This window comes from Miscanthus floridulus, chromosome 15 (assembly GCF_019320115.1).
Source record: "Miscanthus floridulus cultivar M001 chromosome 15, ASM1932011v1, whole genome shotgun sequence".
Classification (NCBI taxonomy): Eukaryota; Viridiplantae; Streptophyta; class Magnoliopsida; order Poales; family Poaceae; genus Miscanthus; species Miscanthus floridulus.
This window is the reverse complement of record NC_089594.1, coordinates 13,649,508-13,670,338: the sequence shown is the minus strand read 5'-3', so window position 1 is coordinate 13,670,338 and position 20,831 is coordinate 13,649,508. Positions and strand designations below refer to the sequence as shown.

Genomic DNA, 20,831 nt, shown 5'->3' with positions numbered 1-20,831 from the left:
GAGCGTCTGGACGAACGGACGTCCTGAGAAGAGCATTACCAATAAAATAGAGCTTTAGTTTCTATAGGTGAAGTTTCTTCTATAGAAACTAGTTGTAAGAATTATTGGTTCGGACTGACCTTAGGGCTAGCTGAATCAATTTTTTACTCGCCGAACAGTAAAAAAAAACAAAGAGACTAGCACAGAGCCAATAGGCAGTCTTGCATGTTTCAAGATGCCCCTTTCTCACACAACACAATATGCTTGTTGTTGCTTCTCTAGGTTTGCCAGCTTAGAGCTAGCTTATATTATTGTAGACTAGCTAGCCTATATTGGCGGAGATGCCCTTAGCGAGATAGAGATGTGCTGGTTTTATTCCTGAATTGCTCTAGTTGTTTCCTTTTGTACATAAACTAGGAAATATGTCTGCCCATTGCTAATTTATTTGAATTTCAATTACTAACTTATGTAGCATAAATGTTAATTTTAATGATATGCACAAGTCTAAGTGTCATATATTTAGAAATATTTAATTTTAAAGTAGTCCATGTGTTATTTCTACGATGAGGTTATTAAGCATTGGAATTTTTAGAACATATTGCACATTTCAAATCACTAAGAGCATCTCTAAGAGTTTGGTATAATTTACTTACAAAATTAATAGATCTACCAAGTTAACAGAAGAAATAACAATCTTAAATTTTGTCCTTCAACAGTCTCCTATAATAGCTTTCTAAACAATTTTGCATTGGGAACCTCAAACTATTTTTAACTAACCAAATCTTTTTTAATAGTTTCTTTATCTCTTACTGCTTTGTCATCTGAAATTCTTTATTTTCTTAATTTACGCATGCGTCCAATTTACTCCGTTCTCCCGAGAAAAACATCGGATGGGGAGCGGATATGGAGTTTTTCTCGACTGCGGAAACTTACAAGTTTGAGAGGATATTTGGTAGCTTTTTATTTTTAAGGAGCTCTTTTTACCAAACTACTATTAGATGACACTTTTTTTTGCTAAAATATTGAAAAGGGAGTTGTTTTATAAAACTCCCGGAGATGCACTAAATAAGTTAGAATAACCAAACAACCTCTTTGGTCCGATAGGTCTGAGTTGCCATTCCAATCTGGTTGGCACGACCAGAGTCCCACATTTGCATGCCATGCCTACATAGATTGTCGCCATAAGATCGTCCAATCACGTGCATATAGATTGTCAAGAGTCCAAGGTCTATGCCTCGTGTTTTGGCCTGGTCCATGACCTCGCATTTTGGCCTAGCCTAAGCACTGCACAACCTAATGGCAGTTGTGCCCATGCTAGTTCAGCCTGATGTACAGGCCGTGCCTGGGTCACTACCTTGTCACGTCACTCTAGCTAGGCTCCACACAATTAGTAGGAGGCCCACCAAGGTTCATCACAGCCACCTCCACCTCTCATATATATATGTGAACACACCAAAACCCTAACCGACTATCTCCAATTTCCATCTCACCCAATAGACATCCGTTCGCACGCCGCACCGTGTTCCCTCTCAAACACTGTGCTTTCCCTTCACTACTGGGCACGGGTTATTTGCTGAGTGCCCTAAACGCTCGGCAAACCCAAGTTTGCACTCGGCAAAGAGTTTGCCAAGTGTTACACTCAGCAAAGACCCGCCGGCATAGCTTTTGTCGGCAAAGGGTTCTTTGCCGAGTGCAATATATCGGGCACTCGGCAAAGCCTTTGCCGAGTGCCACGCCAGCACTCGGCAAAGAAAAGTTGACCTAACGGAGACCGCTCGTCTGACGTCCCCTTTGCCGAGTGGTGACGTGTCGGGCACTCGACAAAATATTTTTTTTATTTTTTCCCAAAAAATTCTTTGCCGAGTGCCACAGCGTCGGCACTCAGCAAAGTGCCCAATTTTGCTGAGTGCTTTGGACCAGGCACTCGGCAAAGTGCCCAGTTTTGCCGAGTGCCATGACCATAGCACTCGACAAATCTGGGACCTGAGTCGGTTTTGCACAGTTTTGCCCAGTTTTGCCGAGTGCTGTTGTCATGGCACTTGGCAAAGGCACCTTTGCCGAGTGTTACACTTGGCAAAGCTGGGAATTATTCTTTTTTTTGTTTTTTGCTTCCCATCTTTACAGACAAACAAATCACATATTCACAACCATCACATGCCCAGAATCACAATATATATCACATAAATGCCTCGTCCATAGCAATATCCATCACATACACGATATAGATCACAATGTATATCACATCCACATCCATCACAATATCCACATCCAACACAACCATCACAATATCCATCACAGGATCCAACACAAGTCTAAGTCCATGAAACATAAGAAAAGAGACCAATCCAAGGTACCTACTGTCACCCTTGCCACCCGGAGTGTGAAGAAGGGCCACCTGCCCCCCCGGGCTGTGGAGGAGGGCCAGCTAGCCACCCGGACTATGGAGAAGGGCCAGGTTCACTTGGATGCGTCGAGTGGTGTCCTTGAGGAGTCGGGTTCGAACCCACAGACGGTGGCTGCGCAAAGGAAAAGCGAATTCATGAGTTTCTGCAGGAGGGTCGCACAAGCTAAAGCAATAAACAACCATACTCACCGGACTAGGATCAGGAGTACGAACCACTGGAGCGAGGAGCGAAGGTGGCACGGCTATACCCGTCGTGGCCTGAAGGTTCGCCATGAACGCGTAAAGGTCCTGTAGCCTCTTCTCCTCGGCCTCCCTCCTTCGCTCTTGCTCCGCCTGCGAGGCCGAGTGCCTGGCCTCTAGCCTCTGCACCTGGGCCTGCAATATTTCACCCGCAATGTTTCAACAATGCAAAGGCAAGATATATGTAAAAGCAATGAACGACAAATAAAACAGGACTAACCTGGAGTTCCGCCACCTGCTGCTGTGCACTCTGCTGCCGAGGTCGTATAGGGAGGGAGGAGCTCGTGCTCCTTGCTTGAATCTGGGAGAGGGTGGGAGTAGAGGCCGTGTCAACTTGGCTGTCCGCCATCCAGTATCGGCCGTGGAAACTAACTCATCTACGCATCCGCGGGCTGTCCAAAAACATGGACAATCTGAAATAGATATGGTCGTAGATATGCAAAGATCCGCATACCTACGACCGTATCTCTTTCGGACGGGAGACGCCTAACTGGGTTACGCGATCTAAGACAATGATACGGGAGGAGGGCTTATTTATACCTAGGGTGGCGGTGGAGTCAGGCTAGCGGGGAAGTGGCGAGTCGGGGCAGTGACAAGGTGATGCTTTGCAGGCAGACCCGCAACGCCGACGAAGAGGATCGAGGTCACCGAGTCCCCTCTGACGTGCTCTTCTCTGCAAAAGAAGAAACACAATACTATAAGTTGAAAATTTCGACAGAACCTCCCCTGTACGGGGAGGTTTCCAAAACCTGCAAGAAAAAACCAGCACGATGGCCGACAACCACATATCAAGGGAACAAATACGGCATGATGGCCGATAGCCAAATATATATTAATCCACCACCAACACACCACCACCACGACCACACCACCACCACCACAACCACCACACTACCACCACCACCACGACCACGACCACACCACCACCACCACAACCTCCACCACCACGACCACACCACCACGACCACACCACCACCACCACAACCACCACACTACCACCACCACCACGACCACGACCACACCACGACATCCACCACAACGACCATGACCACACCACCACATCCACCACAACGACCACCATTGCACGCCACCACCACCTACACCTACACCTACACCTCCTCCTTCACCAGCATTGTACACCATGAAGCGAGGGAAGGGCATACCTGGACGTCGGAGGGACGTCGGAGGCCGCGGATGGGGCGAGGGTCGCGGACGGGGCGGCATCAAGGGGATGGGGCGGCGCACCTCCTCCTCCTCTCTTCTTGGCCTCCTCTCTTCTCCTGTTCCCCTTCTCCTCTTCCTCCCTTTCTCCCACCTTCTGCTCGGAACGGGGATGGGCACGGCGGACAGCGTGGACGGGGTTGGTGGGTGGCGCGGGGTCCTCCTCCATCTCCGGTGGCCGGCGGATGGCGCAGAGGTTCTCCTCCTCCTCGGGGCGGGCCGGCCGGCGGGCGTGGGCGGGCGGCGCGGCCGGGGCGGGGCACCTCCGGCGGGTTGAGGCGAGCGGCGGGGTGGGGCTCCTCCGGTGGCCTGCTCCTCCTCCCTCCTCCTCTGGCGGCCAGGGGCCGGGGGCGCGCGGGGTGGCGGTGGCGGGGTGGCTGGTGGTGGGGTGGCGGTGGCCGGCGGGCGGGCGTGGGCGGGCGGCGCGGCCGGGGCGGGGCACCTCCGGCGGGTTGAGGCGAGCGGCGGGGTGGGGCTCCTCCGGTGGCCTGCTCCTCCTCCCTCCTCCTCTGGCGGCCAGGGGCCAGGGGCACGCGGGGTGGCCGGTGGCGGGGTGGCGGTGGCGCGTGGGGTGGCGGTCGCGGGGTGGCCGGGGTCGGGGGCCGGGGGCGCGCGGGGTGGCGGTGGCAACGGCCGGGGCAGCAGGGGGCGGGGCGGGGCGGCGGAGCGTGGTGGGGCGGCGCGGGGAGGCAAGGCGGCGGCGCTGTGTGTGGTGTGTGTGAGTGTGTCGGCCGGGAGGTCGACGTATTTTTTTAACCGCCCACAGCTTTGCCGAGTGCCAAGATCTACGGCACTCGGCAAAGAAGATTCCCTTTTTTTATTTAAAAAACTTTGCCGAGTGCCAGGCGTTAGGCACTCGGCAAATAATTAAGTTTGCCGAGTGCCACGGATTGGCACTCGGCAAATTTTTTTTTTGATTTTGGCCACCAATTTTTTTGGTAGCCCTACAACAGTACCAGGAACCACATATTCAAATTTTGCACATTTTGACTGATTTTTTCTATATTTCATTAGTTTATTCCATTTTGTTGATTTTTTTTGGAAAATACGAGTTTGAACTGCAGGTGCATCGAATATTGGATTTGAATGATTCGAAAAATGACATTCATGTTTGTGAGTGTAAGTTCAGGCCAAATCCAGGAACTGACCTGAAATTTCTATCAATTTGCTCACGGGGCGACGCCACCAAATTGCGTGCGAGTTGTTTTTTAATTCCATAAAATGCAAACGAAATCGAAAAAACATGAAACTTGTGGAGATGCCGTGTTATCGTATGTGTAGGCTGTGGTAAAAATTTGAGAAAGTTTCGAGCATGTTGTCACGTACCATGCTTACAAACCAAGCATGGTACGTGACAACGTGCTCGAAACTTTCTCAAATTTTTACCACAGCCTACGCATACGATAACACGGCATCTCCACAAGTTTCATGTTTTTTCGATTTCGTTTGCATTTTATGGAATTAAAAAATAACTCGCACGCAATTTGGTGGCGTTGCCCCGTGAGCAAGTTGATAGAAATTTCAGGTCAGTTCGTGGATTTGGCCTGAACTTACACTCACAAACATGAATGTCATTTTTCGAATCATTCAAATCCAATATTCGATGCACCTGCAGTTCAAACTCGTATTTTTCGAAAAAAATCAACAAAATAGAATAAACTAATGAAATATAGAAAAAATCAGTCAAAATGTGCAAAATTTGAATATGTGGTTCCTGGTACTGTTGTAGAGCTACCAAAAAAAATTGGTGGCCAAAATAATTTTTTTTTGCAGAGTGCCAATCCGTGGCAATCGGCAAACTTAATTACTTGCCGAGTGCCTAACGCCTGGCACTCGGCAAAGTTGCCGGCGTTGGGTCCGTTATGCCTCCGACAATATTTGCCGAGTGCTCTAGTTTGCCGAGGGCCTAACACTCGGCATATTAAGGTTTGCCGAGTGCCTATATTTTGCCGAGTACTAGGCACTCGGCAAAATAGCCTTTGCCGAGTGTTTTATTTTGCCGACGGCTGCACTCGGCAAACTGAGTCTTTGCCGAGTGCCCGATATTTGGCACTCGGCAAAGTATTCGACGCTCGGTAAATTACCAGTTTCCCGTAGTGCTTCCACTGTGCCTTCCTTCTTCAATGGAAGCTCTCCTCCATGCTCTGGTCTAATATCGGCTCCCCTCCCCTCCCCCTTCTCCACTAGCACGGGCGACAATGGCGCATTGGTAGGGGCTGGGGCGCGGTGGGATCAATGAGCCCTCAGCCCATCCCGACACAGCTAAGCCTGTGTAGACCCGGTCCTGGGCCGAAGCCACACCCGTAGGCAGGCATGACATGACACATTGAGCAAATAGGGCCGTGCCAGCCCGACTCTAATCGGGTTGTGCCTTAATGGGCCCATGCCGTGCCGGCCGGGTCGTCCATTTGGATATATATCTTATATAACCAAAAAGATCCAAAGTTATATATCAACTCATGCATTCAAAGATAGGTTTGGGCACCGCCCACTAATTTGGCATTGTGGAACCCCATCTGCATGGATGTAAGAGTGCGTCTGGTAGGGCTCTAAATTCTTGCAGAAATGTTTTGGATCCAAATTCTCCCTTAAAACATTTCAGGTAATGAATCGGAATCATTTTGTGAAACCATTTGGCTGGTATACTTGATAAATCACTTCTAAACCGCCAGGTGATGAATTTGGCGAAACCAGCCTTTGTCCGACTCATGTTTGAAACTAGAAACGTTTCTACGCTGAAAAGTTTCCTGCTTTCACCGGTTAGAAGTGTCTAGCTGAGAATCTGGAACATTTCAGCTTGCCGAACTAACGCACTATCAGCACCTACTTCCAACTGATTTGGCGGTATATTAGTGCTAGCCCAAGTCAAATGTATCAGCTGTTTTAGCAAATCCAAGCCGCCTGCATTGCCAACCGGGGCCACTTATATAGCAAACAAAAAGGCAGAGAACGGTTTACATGAGATGGTTCGCAATTCGTGTGTTCTTGTTCCCTGTTGAAATTTCCTGCATCATCATTCATCAACAGCCGGTTGTTGGGAACCGCAGCCGCTGAAACAACCACATCCGAGGTAGACAGCTCCAACAAAGTATATACTGCATGTGGATGATTGAATTCCGTAAGCTGTCTGTGTCCTGCACCTGTACAGGAATCCTATGTCATATAGCAAACAAAAAGACACAGAACGGTTTACATCAGATGGTTCGCAATTCGTGTGTTCTTCTTGTTCCATGTTGCAATTTCCTGCAAATGTTTCGCCGCCTCCTCAACAGCCGGTTGTTGGCAACCGCAGCCGCTGAAACAATCACATCCGCGGTAGACAGCTCCAAACTATACACTGTATGTGGATGACTGAATTCGGTAAGCTGTCTGTGTCCTGCACCTGTACAGCAAGTCAGCAATATGCCATTGCCATGTAGGGCAGTTAGAGTATGGAGCCCCTGCAGCATCCAGGTCTGCACCTGTACATCGATGCCATTGCCATGTACAGACAAAAAGGAGTCAACCCAAGTCAACATGGCTGCTACTCCTACATACTATAAGTGGGAGACAAGACAACAACAAGTGCAGGACGACGACAACGAGTAGTAGGAGGGAGGGCGGCACGCGCATGCGGATTGTGATGGATCATCAAGACGCCGGCGATGGCGAGGAGCGCCAGCAGCAGCTGGATGATCGTGACGATGAGCAAGACCATGTGCTGTCGTCGCCACCGGAAGAGGATGGAAACCAAGAGCCGCTGGAGATCGACAAGGAATCAGTAGTGCAGCAGCTGCAGGTACCGTTACCGCCGCCGTCGTCGTGGCGGGCTGCGGCGGCCAGCTTCAGGGAGAGCCTGTCCCGCTCCCTCTCCTTCTCCCTCAACGAGCAGGAGAAGGACGACGAGGTTGAGCTGAGATGGGCGGCCGTCGAGAGGCTGCCCACCCTGGACAGGCTCCACACCTCGCTGCAGCAGCTCCATGCAGCGGCGGACAAGGACCAGGACCAGCTGCAGGCTGCTCCTGCGCCATGGCAGGTGGTGGACGTGCGCACGCTGGGTGCGGCGGAGCGGCGCACGGTGGTGGACACCCTCATCGCCAATATCCACCGGGACAACCTCCGCCTGCTCCACAAGCAGCGGCAGAGGATGGACCGCGTCGGCGTCCGCCCGCCCACGGTGGAGGTGCGCTGGCGCGACGTCCAAGTCGAGGCCGAGTGCCAGGTGGTGCACGGGAAGCCGCTCCCCACCCTCTGGAACGCCGTCGTCTCCAGCCTCTCTGTACGTGTTCTTTCCATCGGCGCCCGGCCGGCCCAGCTCTCTCCTTTCTCTCTCTTCTGCGGCGTCCATTACGTCGTCCATTGATTCCATCAGGTGGTGAGCACCATGCTGGGCCTCAACCGCCAGCAAGAGGCCAGGGTGCGCATCCTCCACGGCGTCAGCGGCGTCGTCAAGCCGTCCAGGCTGACGCTCCTCCTGGGACCCCCTGGCTGCGGCAAGTCCACACTCCTCAAGGCGCTCGCAGGGAAGCTCAACGCCACCAGTCTCAAGGTGACAGGAGAGATAGAGTACAATGGCGTGGAGCTGAGTGGCTTCGTTCCGGAGAAGACGGCGGCTTACATCGACCAATACGACCTTCATGTCCCTGAGATGACTGTCAGAGAGACCATCGACTTCTCTGCAAGATTCCAGGGCGTTGGCAACAGAGCAGGTAATGTCTCCAGATCAAATTATTAACTGGTGAGCACCACTCACTCTCACTACCATTGTATCTTATTTTCTCAGAGATCATGAAGGAGGTGATTAGAAGGGAGAAGGAGGCCGGCATTACCCCTGACCCTGACGTCGACACTTACATGAAGGTAAACCACCACTAGTAGTTTATCAATTATATATCATGCATGTTTTTCCAATGCAAGTGCCCACATCATTTTTATATAGTTTACTTAACTTTTTTCATTGTCTAACTATAACAAGCAAATTATGCATGCATGTGCACATATTCTACTCCAATTCTAACGGGCATTATTGTATCTTAATTTCATAGGCGATATCTGTGGAAGGTTTAGAAAGGAGCATGCAAACAGACTACATTATGAAGGTACTACTATAGACGTACTACAGTACAATTGTCGCCTGAGGACACATGCATGCTCTTGGTGTTGGTGGCCCACCGTATATATGAATAAGCTCTTCCTCGATTAACAGATTATGGGACTTGACATATGTGCTGACATAATGGTGGGAGATGCAATGAGAAGAGGTATTTCAGGCGGTGAGAAGAAGAGACTTACCACAGGTGATTCCACGACTCAAATTATTTGAGGGCGTCCCAACTACAATTATGTAGGGATTGAATTTCTTCTTCTTGAGTTCGAGGGATCCCCCATATATGCATTGCAAACAGGACATAGAAGTTTTAACCGCCCTCTAGAAACGTAGGAGGTTCACAGGAATTGTATATCTAAATTTTATAAGAATTAGTTCAATTTCACATGAAAAACGTAGGATTTAACGTCCGCGTGGGGGGGCAGGGGACTTTGATGCCCTTTTTGGTGAATAACATATGATGCTGAGAAGCACCAGCCTCCTGGACATGGATATCATGCTTTTGAGACCCTCCAGTATCTAATATATCGGTTCTAGGTTTGATGTATGTGCATATCACGTTTGTGGCAAGTTCCCTCTTATTCATTGTGGTTCATAGAGTAGACACTGTTTTGGTGGACTTATTACTTGTGTACCAAGTTAACATGTCGGTTTGCCAAAATCACATTTCAACATTATCTATATTATTATATAATCCTGAGAGCATTTCCAATAGATTACTTATCTCATCCCAATACTAAAAAACTACTAGATTACTTATCCTCTCCCCAATATCAAAAACACTTAAGTAACTACCAAAAACCACAGCCATCGATCGTTGTTCTTGCCACGTGGACTTTTCCGACAAGCCGGTGCCATTGTTTTGCCATGGAGGACAACTACACATGAGTCATTCACCATTGCCCATCAATCGAGCGCCACAAACACGAATCATGCACTGGCGGTAGCCAATGTTGCCTACAGACTCAATCACGGGGCGGGTGGTGGATCCGTGCATGACGGAGCGCGACACCAGCAACCAACCTAGCTGCTTCCCCACGCTCGGGGCTCAGTGACAAACCCGCTTCCCCATGCCGGCGACCAACCTGCTCCCTTGCATATCTAGTCATAGGGGAGTTCGAAGCTGGCGGATCCAGTTATATGGGGGAGCTCGAAGCGCGTGATGACAACCTCGAGGAGCAGGAGCAGCTTTTGCTTCGCAACAAAGGCACGAGACGAAGCAACCGGTGCAGTCGTTGTCGTGCCTGGCATTCTCGGCGCCACTGGAGCTGGGGAACCAAGAGAGGTGGTAGAGACTAGAGGGCAGTGGAATGGCGTCGGGCCTCGGGAGCAAGGAAGGGAGAGGAAACGATGATTTTGGAAGTAGACACATAAATGACACGTGGGTTTCAGATGTCAGGGCAGATATAGGGTACCGGGTTTTGGTAGTCTGTTGGATGTGGGAAAGAAAAAACTACATTACTAATAATGAGAGAGAACCTATATTCAGTTTTAGGGGATGGAGGATAAGTAATCTGTTGGAGATGCTCCGACGTCAGTAACTAAATTTAGTTGACTCAATTGAGGATGCTTGTTCCATTACTGAAGATTCTGTCTTACAGGAGAAATGATAGTAGGACCCTCAAAAGCACTCTTCATGGATGAAATATCAACTGGGTTGGATAGCTCCACAACATTTCAAATTATTTCTTGCCTCCAACAGTTGGCTCATATCTCAGAGTCTACCATACTAGTCTCACTTCTTCAACCAGCACCAGAGACGTATGAGCTTTTTGATGATATTATCTTGATGGCTGAAGGAAAAATTGTATACCATGGATCTAAGAGTTGCATTATGAGTTTCTTTGAATCATGTGGATTCAAGTGCCCTGATAGGAAAGGCTTTGCTGACTTTCTCCAAGAGGTAAATATACAAAATTGGTTATGTAAAAACAAGTAGCATCATAATTAGCAGTTTCTATTACATTTCCTATAGCATTGCTTGTTCATAACACTTGTTGGGGGCATGGCATAATGCATTTAACAAAAAATATGTCTCCCACTAGAACAAACGAGAGTATATGGAATATGTATCTTTGTCTCTCTACATCCTACAAGGGAGAGTTGTGTCTTGACCATTGACCTTCAACACCAGAATCCCGTCCTCTATCATTTGGTTTACAAGATTGGCCATATACTGACAGTCTTCATTGAGGAAACAATCCGAATATCTATAGCTTTTGCAAACTCTAACAGAATCATCCTGTTTATGCAGTAATGCAAAAGGTCAACCTTGCATGCCAAACTTTATCTACTTTCATTTTTTGCAATATGCAGAATAGCTAAACTAGACATTTAGGTTGACACAGTGTTCTTAATAACTACTATTTATGTGGGCATATGTCTCAAGTTTCACTGTTTGTGTAACGTACAAAGGAGTAATATCTATAGTTTGTGAACTGTCATGAAAAATTGTAAAAAATGTACATATGAAGCAATAATCAAGTATAGATTAAACTATATATTAGGGTAACAGATTAACTTCGTTAGAAGCTAGGAATTCTTATTCTTCCATACTTATATATAGGTCTTATCGGAAAAGGATCAACAACAATATTGGAGCCGCGGTGGAGAATCATACAATTTTGTTACCATTGACCAGTTCTGTGACAAGTTCAAAGTGTCTCAAATTGGCCAGAACCTTGCTGGGGAGATTTCAAAGCCTTATGACAAATCAAAAGGGCATAAAAATGCCTTGTCCTGTAGTATCTACTCGTTATCCAAGTGGGAACTCCTCAAAGCATGTTTCGCAAGGGAGCGTCTCCTCATGAAACGAAATGCCTTCATCTACATAGCAAAAATTGTTCAGGTAAGCCACATAGAAATGATATTTTGTAGAAAACATTGTCGATAAATACAATTGTTGAACATACAGATTTAGTATTATTAAACAAATATAAAGACTAATCACCTAATTTTGTAGTTCCACATGATTCACATGGAACTAAATATTGATGATCATAAGAAAATTACACATATTATTCGTAGCTTTGGCTATAGGGAGAAATGTATGGGATGTACACACACACACACACACACACACACACACACACACACACACACACACACACACACACACACACACACACACACACACACACACACACACACACACACACACACACACACACACACACACACACACACACACACACACACACACACACACACACACACACACACACACACACACACACACACACACACACACACACACACACACACACACACACACACACACACACACACACACACACACACACACACACACACACACACACACACACACACACTTCCTACTCAATTTGATAGTTAAGAATTTTCATTACATGTGCTTATATGAACTACTTAACTACACTTTTATGGTGTAAAGTATGTCTTACAGTTGACATGAACTAAGGTATGATTTTACATTTTCTTAGTGCGCCCACTAGCAATTAATAGTTCACTATTACCGCAGATTGCACTACTTGCTGCTATTACTGGGACGGTATTTTTGAACACACATATGGGTGTTGATAGAGTTCTTGCTAACTATTACATGGGTTCACTATTCTTTGCACTGATCCTGCTGATGGTGAATGGATTCCCTGAGCTTTCTATGGTAGTTAGCAGACTTCCAGTCTTCTACAAACAAAGAGACTACTACTTCTATCCTGCATGGGCTTATGCAGTACCGGCTTTTATCCTAAAGGTTCCAATCTCTTTAGTTGAGTCAATAGCTTGGACATCACTATCTTACTTCCTCATTGGCTATACTCCCGAGGCATCCAGGTAGGAATTACAATTTTGTTATGACTAATTTAATCACATAATTTTTCTGTTATCAACTTTGGTAATAATGCTTGTGTGTCAACATTTTATCTGCATAAGCTTCTCTAATAAAGAGGAAAATCATGCATCTCATGTTTTTTTGTGACTATCATGCATCTCATGTGTGTACATATTTATGCGCATTTCCCCTAGTCTAGCCAAAAGAAGCATTGGGTAGATTCTTTAACTAACTTTTCAGTGACCCCTGTTGAGGTCAATTATATATAAGTTCTTTAGGCCTTATTTAGCTCTAGGTTTCTAAGATTCAGTTACTAAGTTTGCTAAAAAAATTAAGAGATTCATTTATAGATCTGTATGTTCTGACACACTCCATTTGTGTCCGTAGATTCTTACATCACCTTCTTATCCTCTTCCTAATCCACACTGGAGCGTTGTCGATGTTTAGATGTGTCGCCTCTTACTGCCAAACAATGGTGACTGGTGTAGTGGGTGGTACAGTGGCACTTCTACTCATCCTTCTATTTGGGGGTTTCCTCATTCCTCATCGTAAGACATTCCCATGTTTTCATGAATTTGTAATTCAAGCAAGATATTGGCCTACAACTATTGAACACAAACTGCTAACACATTTTTGTGTCAAATTGCTACAGCATACATGCCTAATTGGCTGAAATGGGGATTTTGGCTTTCACCATTATCGTACGCTGAGATAGGTTTAACTGAAAACGAGTTCTTAGCACCAAGATGGATAAAGGTAAACTTTGACATAAAGAATTTGTACCACCAATTGTGCACTCCATAAGAAAATCATTCCCCTTGTTCCTTGGAAGCATGCCATATTTTCTTATACAATATTTGTGTTTTTTACTTCAGTTTACTACCTTGTTAGCAGAACTTGCAAGCGAGGTATACACATGGAATTAGTAGATTGATTATCAGAGTACATGGTGCATGTTTATGTATGCAAGGATATTCTAGGGCTGGCTTAAAGAATTAGAACCAACCACAAAGATCCTTGCCTATCTCAAATAAGTCTACACTTCCCAAAGGTGTGCATGGAACTCTAGCTAGGTCCACGATAGCACAAGCGATGTATGCTCGACTCTAAGTCCATGGCTTTAGTGAAGATATCAGGGTGCTGTGGAGAAGGCATCCCTTTAGTAAAAATATTAGGGTGTTACGATAAAGTAGGAACGCGTGGAATACATGAACAAGCAGACAAAGAGCAACTCTCTCATGAACAAAATGAAGATCAAACTCCATAGTCTTGTTGTGCTAACATTGAATGGGGTAGGAGGACATGTAGACAATGCTGATGTTGTCATAGTATACCAATTACCAACTTAGCTCAACAAAGAGGAGAGCAGAGATCAAGGAGTAGCTGATGTGTAGCCAAGTAGATTTGGTGATTGGAGTGGCCAAAGCATGATATTCTACCTCGACACTAGAGCAAGACATATTACCTTGATATTTGGATCACCAAGAGATAAGGTTGCATGCCATCAAGAAACACAATATAGCTCGAGGTGGGCAAGTGTACCAAACTCAAAGGGTCAACATCACTATAGAGTTACAAAGACTTCAAGTGTCCCAGCGCACCAAAATTACAAGGGCACAAAGCCCAACTTACTCTAGGTCGTCTCAAGATAAAGCCTAAGGACTCGCTAATCAAGCTCTAAGCAAGATTATAAGCTTTGGATATTAACACAAAGCTCCCATATGGGGTTGGAGTGTATCTATAGCTTCTCTTGTCTCCAACAACCTTCAAATAGCCAATAGAAGCCACCCAAGTATATATATAGCTCCTCATGGCTTGGATGACTAAGACGACGGTGCCAGAGCGAGGTGGATGTGTTGGTGGGTTGGGCGCACAGTGAAGACACAAAGGCCGATGAACACTAGGGGTATAATGGTCTGTTGATATTGCACCTAATGACTAGTTTTTGCATTTGAAGATCTTTCATTGAGCAACCAGTGGGCTCAATAAATTTAGTAGAATGATTGCTGTTAGTGGTAAATTGGCAAACATTTATAAGATTCTTAATCCTTAGGGAAGAACATTATTTATAGGAAAGAACAAAACAAGTCGGTTGGTAGTAGAAGTGACGGGAAGCAAAGACGACCCATTGTTGGCAACATTAGATGAAGAAAAATGACACTACCATAGAAAAGAAGAGCATGGAAGGATACAAACGTCAAAGGCCATGTGGGAGGTGGCATTTTAATCAAAGTAACACTTGTTTTGCTAGGCCAACGTCAGTGCCATGGTGTTGAAGTTGGATGCAAGGGAATGTTGGTCTCATGAAGAGACACCAGCTATGGGGTTGTGGAACACTGGAGGGGTGGCATGCAATGTTCAGGAGCACTAACCAGAAACGCTTGCTATAGATGTAGTGATGTGGACTAGTTGCATGGGGTGAAGGGATATGAGCAAGGGATGGCCAAGGACTAGGACACATCTAAATGGACTCGGTCCATGGTTTATAGATTGATGGATAGGGAGAGAGAGAGAGAGAGACTTGATTACCAATGAATTAATGTTCAAGGTGTCAGATTAGTTAGCTCCGGCAATGCCTAGAAACAAGATCGCATAGACGGATTTAGATGGTAGCACATGAGACACAAGGATTTATACTGGTGCGCTAAACCCTACTCTAGTGGTGAGACTGCTCTTGTGTTTGTATACTCAATTACAGGGGTTGTTGCTCCTAGCTATGTAGTAAATTGGAATGATGGGAGAAGATCCCGAGCCCGAGGTCCCTACCCTCCTTTATATAGGTAGAGGGGGTAGGGTTACAGAGAGGGTGATCTGGCTAATAGATTGGATTCCTAGTTTCTTACACGGAATATGCAACAGATTGATCCTAGCTATCGTCTAGATACGCCTGCCTTGGCTTGCCTTGATCTCCACGTTGGTCGATCGTGTCAACCCTTGCGGGACTCCTTAGCGACTGCTGGGCCAACAGCTTGGCGATGGTCATATATACGGGTGGTGCGGGTCCCCTAGCCCATATATTTGACACAAGGGCAAGCTAGAAAACATGTGTATGGTGTGGTTATGCCCATCACTGTCTTGAAGAAGTCCCTAGAGATAGTGGCATAGATCCACTACTAGTTAATACAATCCATGCAGACTCGATCCAGGACGGTCAAGTAGGGATGGTCATTGAGAATGTGGCTCTAGAGGGAGAATTTCATGAGCATGATGAAGAAGTGGCCACACCACATGGTGTAGTTTCTAGTTGCTAGATTGAAGATATGAAGAACAAGGGTCCTGAACACACGTTTAGGGTAATAATAGCCAGAGCATGATAATTGACAATCGTCGTTGCTTTGTGAAGTAGCATAGTGTCCTGATGGGAACATAATGACTTGGCTTCTTTGTCATCATAGGGTAGACCAATTGTGCCAGCCCGCTCACAAGCCACGTGCTCAAGGGTGGCACACATGTGGGCATCAACAATTTGTGTTCCTGGGTAGTGCGTTTGCCTCTGTCTAGCAGCTTTAGCGCGAGCAAGAGCAGCGTTGCTGATAGCTTTCGAGCACTCCTCCTAGGCATCACAATCAGGTCAAATTGGTGAGTTTCCTCTATAGCCATGCATTCTTGCTCGAGTGTTGCCTCTTCAGTCACATTATTATTATTATTGAGAGCAACTGCAGTGGCACTAGGGGAGATTGGAGACGTGGTGGAAGTAGGGTTGCCGGCCATGGAGATGGTGGCAATGGCTAGGGTTTAGGTTAAGGTGTGTGATTGAGGATAAACTAGCCTGAAACCATGGAGTAAGGTATACACACATAATTTGTTTATATAGGCAAGGATATCCTAGGGTTAGCTTATAGAATCTGAACCAATTATAGAGATCATTGCCTATCTCAATTCAGTCTACAGATGTGCGCCAAACTCTAGGTCCATGGCAACACAAGTTGTGTATGTCGAAGAACTAAAGGCCTAATTTTTAAGTCATATTTGTAAAGTTGTAAATCAAATTTATTTTGCCTTTTAATGGATTCCTGTTGTGACAATGCAAAATATATAACAAAAAATGTAATATGCAATTTTTCATCACTGAGATAGTACTAAACTTTTTTCCTATGTTGATAGTTCACAGTATCTGGTGTGACACTTGGAAGGAGGATATTAATGGACAGAGGGTTGAACTACTCTAGCTACTTCTATTGGATTTCAATTGGAGCATTGATTGGGTTTATTTTGTTATTTAGTATAGGTTTTGCTGCTGGCTTGACTATTAAAAAGTGTAAGTGCACTATTATTTAAATTTTCTTTGAATTCAAAATTTGGACTACTTTTAATTCTCAAATATATTTTGATTTGAATTTTAAAGTTGATGAAAGCTTATGCTGAATAGTTCAAACATACAATGCATAATTGTTCTAACCTCCCATGTACCTCATTCTTAGCTCCAGGAACTTCTAGGGCTATTATTTCTCGTGATAAGATTACCAAATTTAATAGAAGAGACCAGTGTACATTTATGGACACTAAAGATGGGATAGATAAGCCACAAGAAAATTCTTCTACTCCTAGCAGGACTGGTTAGCCTCAATTCTACAGTGTGGAACCAAGTATAGTTCAGAGTGTTAGTGAAATGGAACTCACTTTCGATAATCGATTACATTGCAGGAAGGGTGGTGTTACCTTTTGTGCCCCTTACAATATCATTTCAGGATGTGAACTACTATGTCGACACACCTGCGGTAATTATCATACTCTAAAAGTCAAGATAGTTGCTAGTGAAAGAAAGCCATGCTTGATGGACCATCACATGGGCATGGCAGGCACGTGTGCTTCCTAGTGAAGTAAACAAAGGAAAACAATTACTAGCATAAAGTAATTAGGAACATTTATTGACCAATAAAAATGTTTATTGTTGTAGGAAATGAGGGAGCAAGGCTACATGGAGAGAAAACTTCAACTACTCCACAACATCACAGGAGCCTTCCAGCCAGGAGTCCTTTCAGCACTCATGGGGGTCACTGGGGCAGGGAAAACAACCTTGCTTGATGTTCTTGCTGGGAGGAAAACTGGTGGTATTATTGAAGGAGATATAAGAGTAGGAGGCTATCCTAAAGTTCAAAAAACTTTTGCTAGGATATCAGGTTACTGTGAACAAACTGATATTCACTCCTCACAAATCACAGTGGGTGAGTCTGTTGCATATTCAGCCTGGTTGCGTCTTCCAATAGAAATTGACTCCAAAACACGAGATGTGAGTTATAATTGATGATATGGCATAAATAAATGGTTCTTTTACTTCATAGTTGTACCTTAGGTACATCAAAATTACAAATAACTACAAGGTAGCTGCTATTCTTTCCCCTTGCAGGAATTTGTCAATCAAGTTCTTGAAATAGTTGAGTTGGACAAAATAAGAGATGCTTTGGTTGGAATACCTAGGATAAATGGACTATCTATAGAGCAACGGAAGCGTCTCACAATTGCAGTTGAGCTTGTATCCAACCCTTCAATCATATTCATGGATGAGCCAACATCAGGCTTGGATGCAAGGGCAGCGGCTATTGTCATGCGTGCAGTGAAGAACGTTGCAGTAACAGGTCGAACAGTTGTGTGCACTATTCACCAACCAAGCATCGAAATATTTGAGGCATTTGATGAGGTAATAATACCATTTGTGCATCCTCTAATTTGTCAACGATAAAAAGGAGGTAAATACAAAATAATAGGAAGAATACCTTCTATAGTTCTGTTTTCCAAGAACAAGATAAAGTTCAAGTTATACCGTACCTGAGTAGTATGAAGCACTAGAGGAGCTAGCTGAAAATTCATGCGAACTCAGATGTAACGCCAAACAATTCAGTCACTAGAAACTAAAACTTATCCATATATTAATCGTCTACCTAAAGGACAAAAAACTACATTCAATACAAAACCTTCTTCAACCTTCTGATGGTCTAATTGTTTGAGATGTTGAGAGTACAATTAACCCTATTATTTCCAAAGAAAAAATGTTCTTTCATCTAATTTATTGATATGGTTTCTTTTAAATAATATCATATATTGCTAATTATTATGTAAAATTCATACATAGCTAATGCTGATGAAGAGGGGTGGACAATTGATCTATGCTGGGCCGCTTGGACACCATTCGTGTATGCTCATCCAATATTTCCAGGTAACTAAAAGAAAGTTCAATTTTTGTGTATACACATATAGTTTATATTGTGACTTAAATCAATGTAAGTCATCTTACATTGCAAGCAAGATAGACTTCACAATGGTTTCCATTTGTTTTGAATATTTTCAATAATTATAACATGATGTGTTTTTGACTTCTAGAGTGCCCATGATTTCCATTGTACATAACACATGGAATAGACTTGCTATATTTCGTGAAAGAGTAAAGTACACAAACTAGCTATATCCCTAAACTTTGAAAGTTGTGGTTTCAAACCCCCTAAGCTTTTTAAGTGGTTGATCTGAGGTCCAAAACCTTCTACTCGATCAACAACTACTCTCTCACTTTTCATGATTGATCTAGTGGCATTGCAGGCGCCAAGTTCAAGAATCACTGGTATAATTTACTCATCGTGAAAATGCATTTAGTTTTAGTGAAGACAACAATGACCTATATTTTATCCTCGAGTAGAGTGTGTTCCATAGGCTAACATACTTGTGAAAGTATTCCCTCTATTTCTTTCTAGGCAATACCTGGGGTACCCAAGATAAAGGACAACTACAACCCATCAACATGGATGCTAGAAGTTACCACAACATCTTTGGAAGCTCAACTAGGAGTCGATTTCGCACAAGTTTACAGGGACTCGTCAATGTACAAGTAAGCTTTGAAAAAACATCAAAATTAGTTATAAACCATGCGTATGACACTAACAAACATTTTAATACAATCATTACAAAATACAATATGTAAAACAAGTTTAGAGGCATTGTGTATCCACAATACTTATGAAAATAAATTTCATAGATCATAAAAGCAATTTGATTAGGAAGGAACACCCTATTCGCTTGATCATATCAGCCATGATACAGTGTTTTTCTCTCACAACAAAACAGCATCAGCTGGCTTATAAGCCATAGAAACGATCAATCGAACAGGGTGAAGCAACCGACTTATATGCCATGAATTCTCTCTTATTTGTTACGAATTAAATTTTGCATAACATCTATGCTAATAATAAGCTTTTGGGATTGAAGGGATAAAGAAGAAATCGTAAGACGCTTGAGCATACCACCTGTGGGTACAAGCAACCTCCATTTCCCGACATGGTATGCCACAAAAGTTTTGGGAGCAGTTCAAAGCTTGCATTTGGAAGCAATGTTTATCATACTGGAGAACCCCTTCCTACAACTTAGGTGCGGATTGTGTTCATATCTTTCGCCTGCATTGCCTTCGGGGCATTATACTGGCAGCAAGGCAACATAAATCGTATGTATGTAAACCATCACTTTGACCAATATGACACCACATATCTCTTAGTTATATTTTTCTTAATTAATTTATTGTTAATTAATACTTTTTGGGGATAGAAATGACGAGCAAGGTCTATTCAATATATTGGGGTGCATGTATGGCACCGCTATATTTGCTGGCATCAACAACTGTCAATTGGTGATGCCATTCATCTCCATTGAGCGATCTGTCGTCTATAGAGAAAGGTTTGCAGGAATGTACTCTCCTTGGGCTTATTCCTTTGCACAGGTAAATATAGACTTGGTGCAAACTACTTACATAAGGATGCTTATAAATTAGTTAGTTCTGGAGCTCGTAGCAATAATGTTTCGATATGGAGTTAGTATTAATTAATATTTGAAGACTTTAACTTTATTTTATGTTTTTCCCAAGTAGGTCATTATGGAGATTCCTTATGTTCTTGTGCAAATAGTGTTGTCCACGTTGATAGCTTACCCAATGATAGGGTATGCATGGGAAGCAGCAAAGTTCTTCTGGTTTTTATATACCATGTTCTGTACACTGCTCTACTTCCTATATTTTGGAATGATGATTGTGTCACTCACCCCAAACATCCAAGTGGCATCCATATTAACATCTCTATTCTACACCATGCAATGCCTCATGTCTGGCTTACATT

At 44.5% G+C, this 20,831-nt stretch overlaps 1 protein-coding gene and 1 pseudogene across 1 annotated transcript; both read left to right on the top strand.

Moving 5' to 3' along the window:
- Positions 1–4,029: 4,029 nt before the first annotated feature.
- LOC136507034 (uncharacterized) lies at positions 4,030–4,566 on the top strand. The gene has a single exon (XM_066501888.1). The coding sequence runs from the start codon at positions 4,030–4,032 to the stop codon at positions 4,564–4,566; it is 537 nt and encodes a 178-aa protein (XP_066357985.1).
- A 2,865-nt stretch (positions 4,567–7,431) lies between these two features.
- LOC136507033 (ABC transporter G family member 41-like) overlaps positions 7,432–20,831 on the top strand; it is a 13,576-nt pseudogene continuing 176 nt past the window's right edge.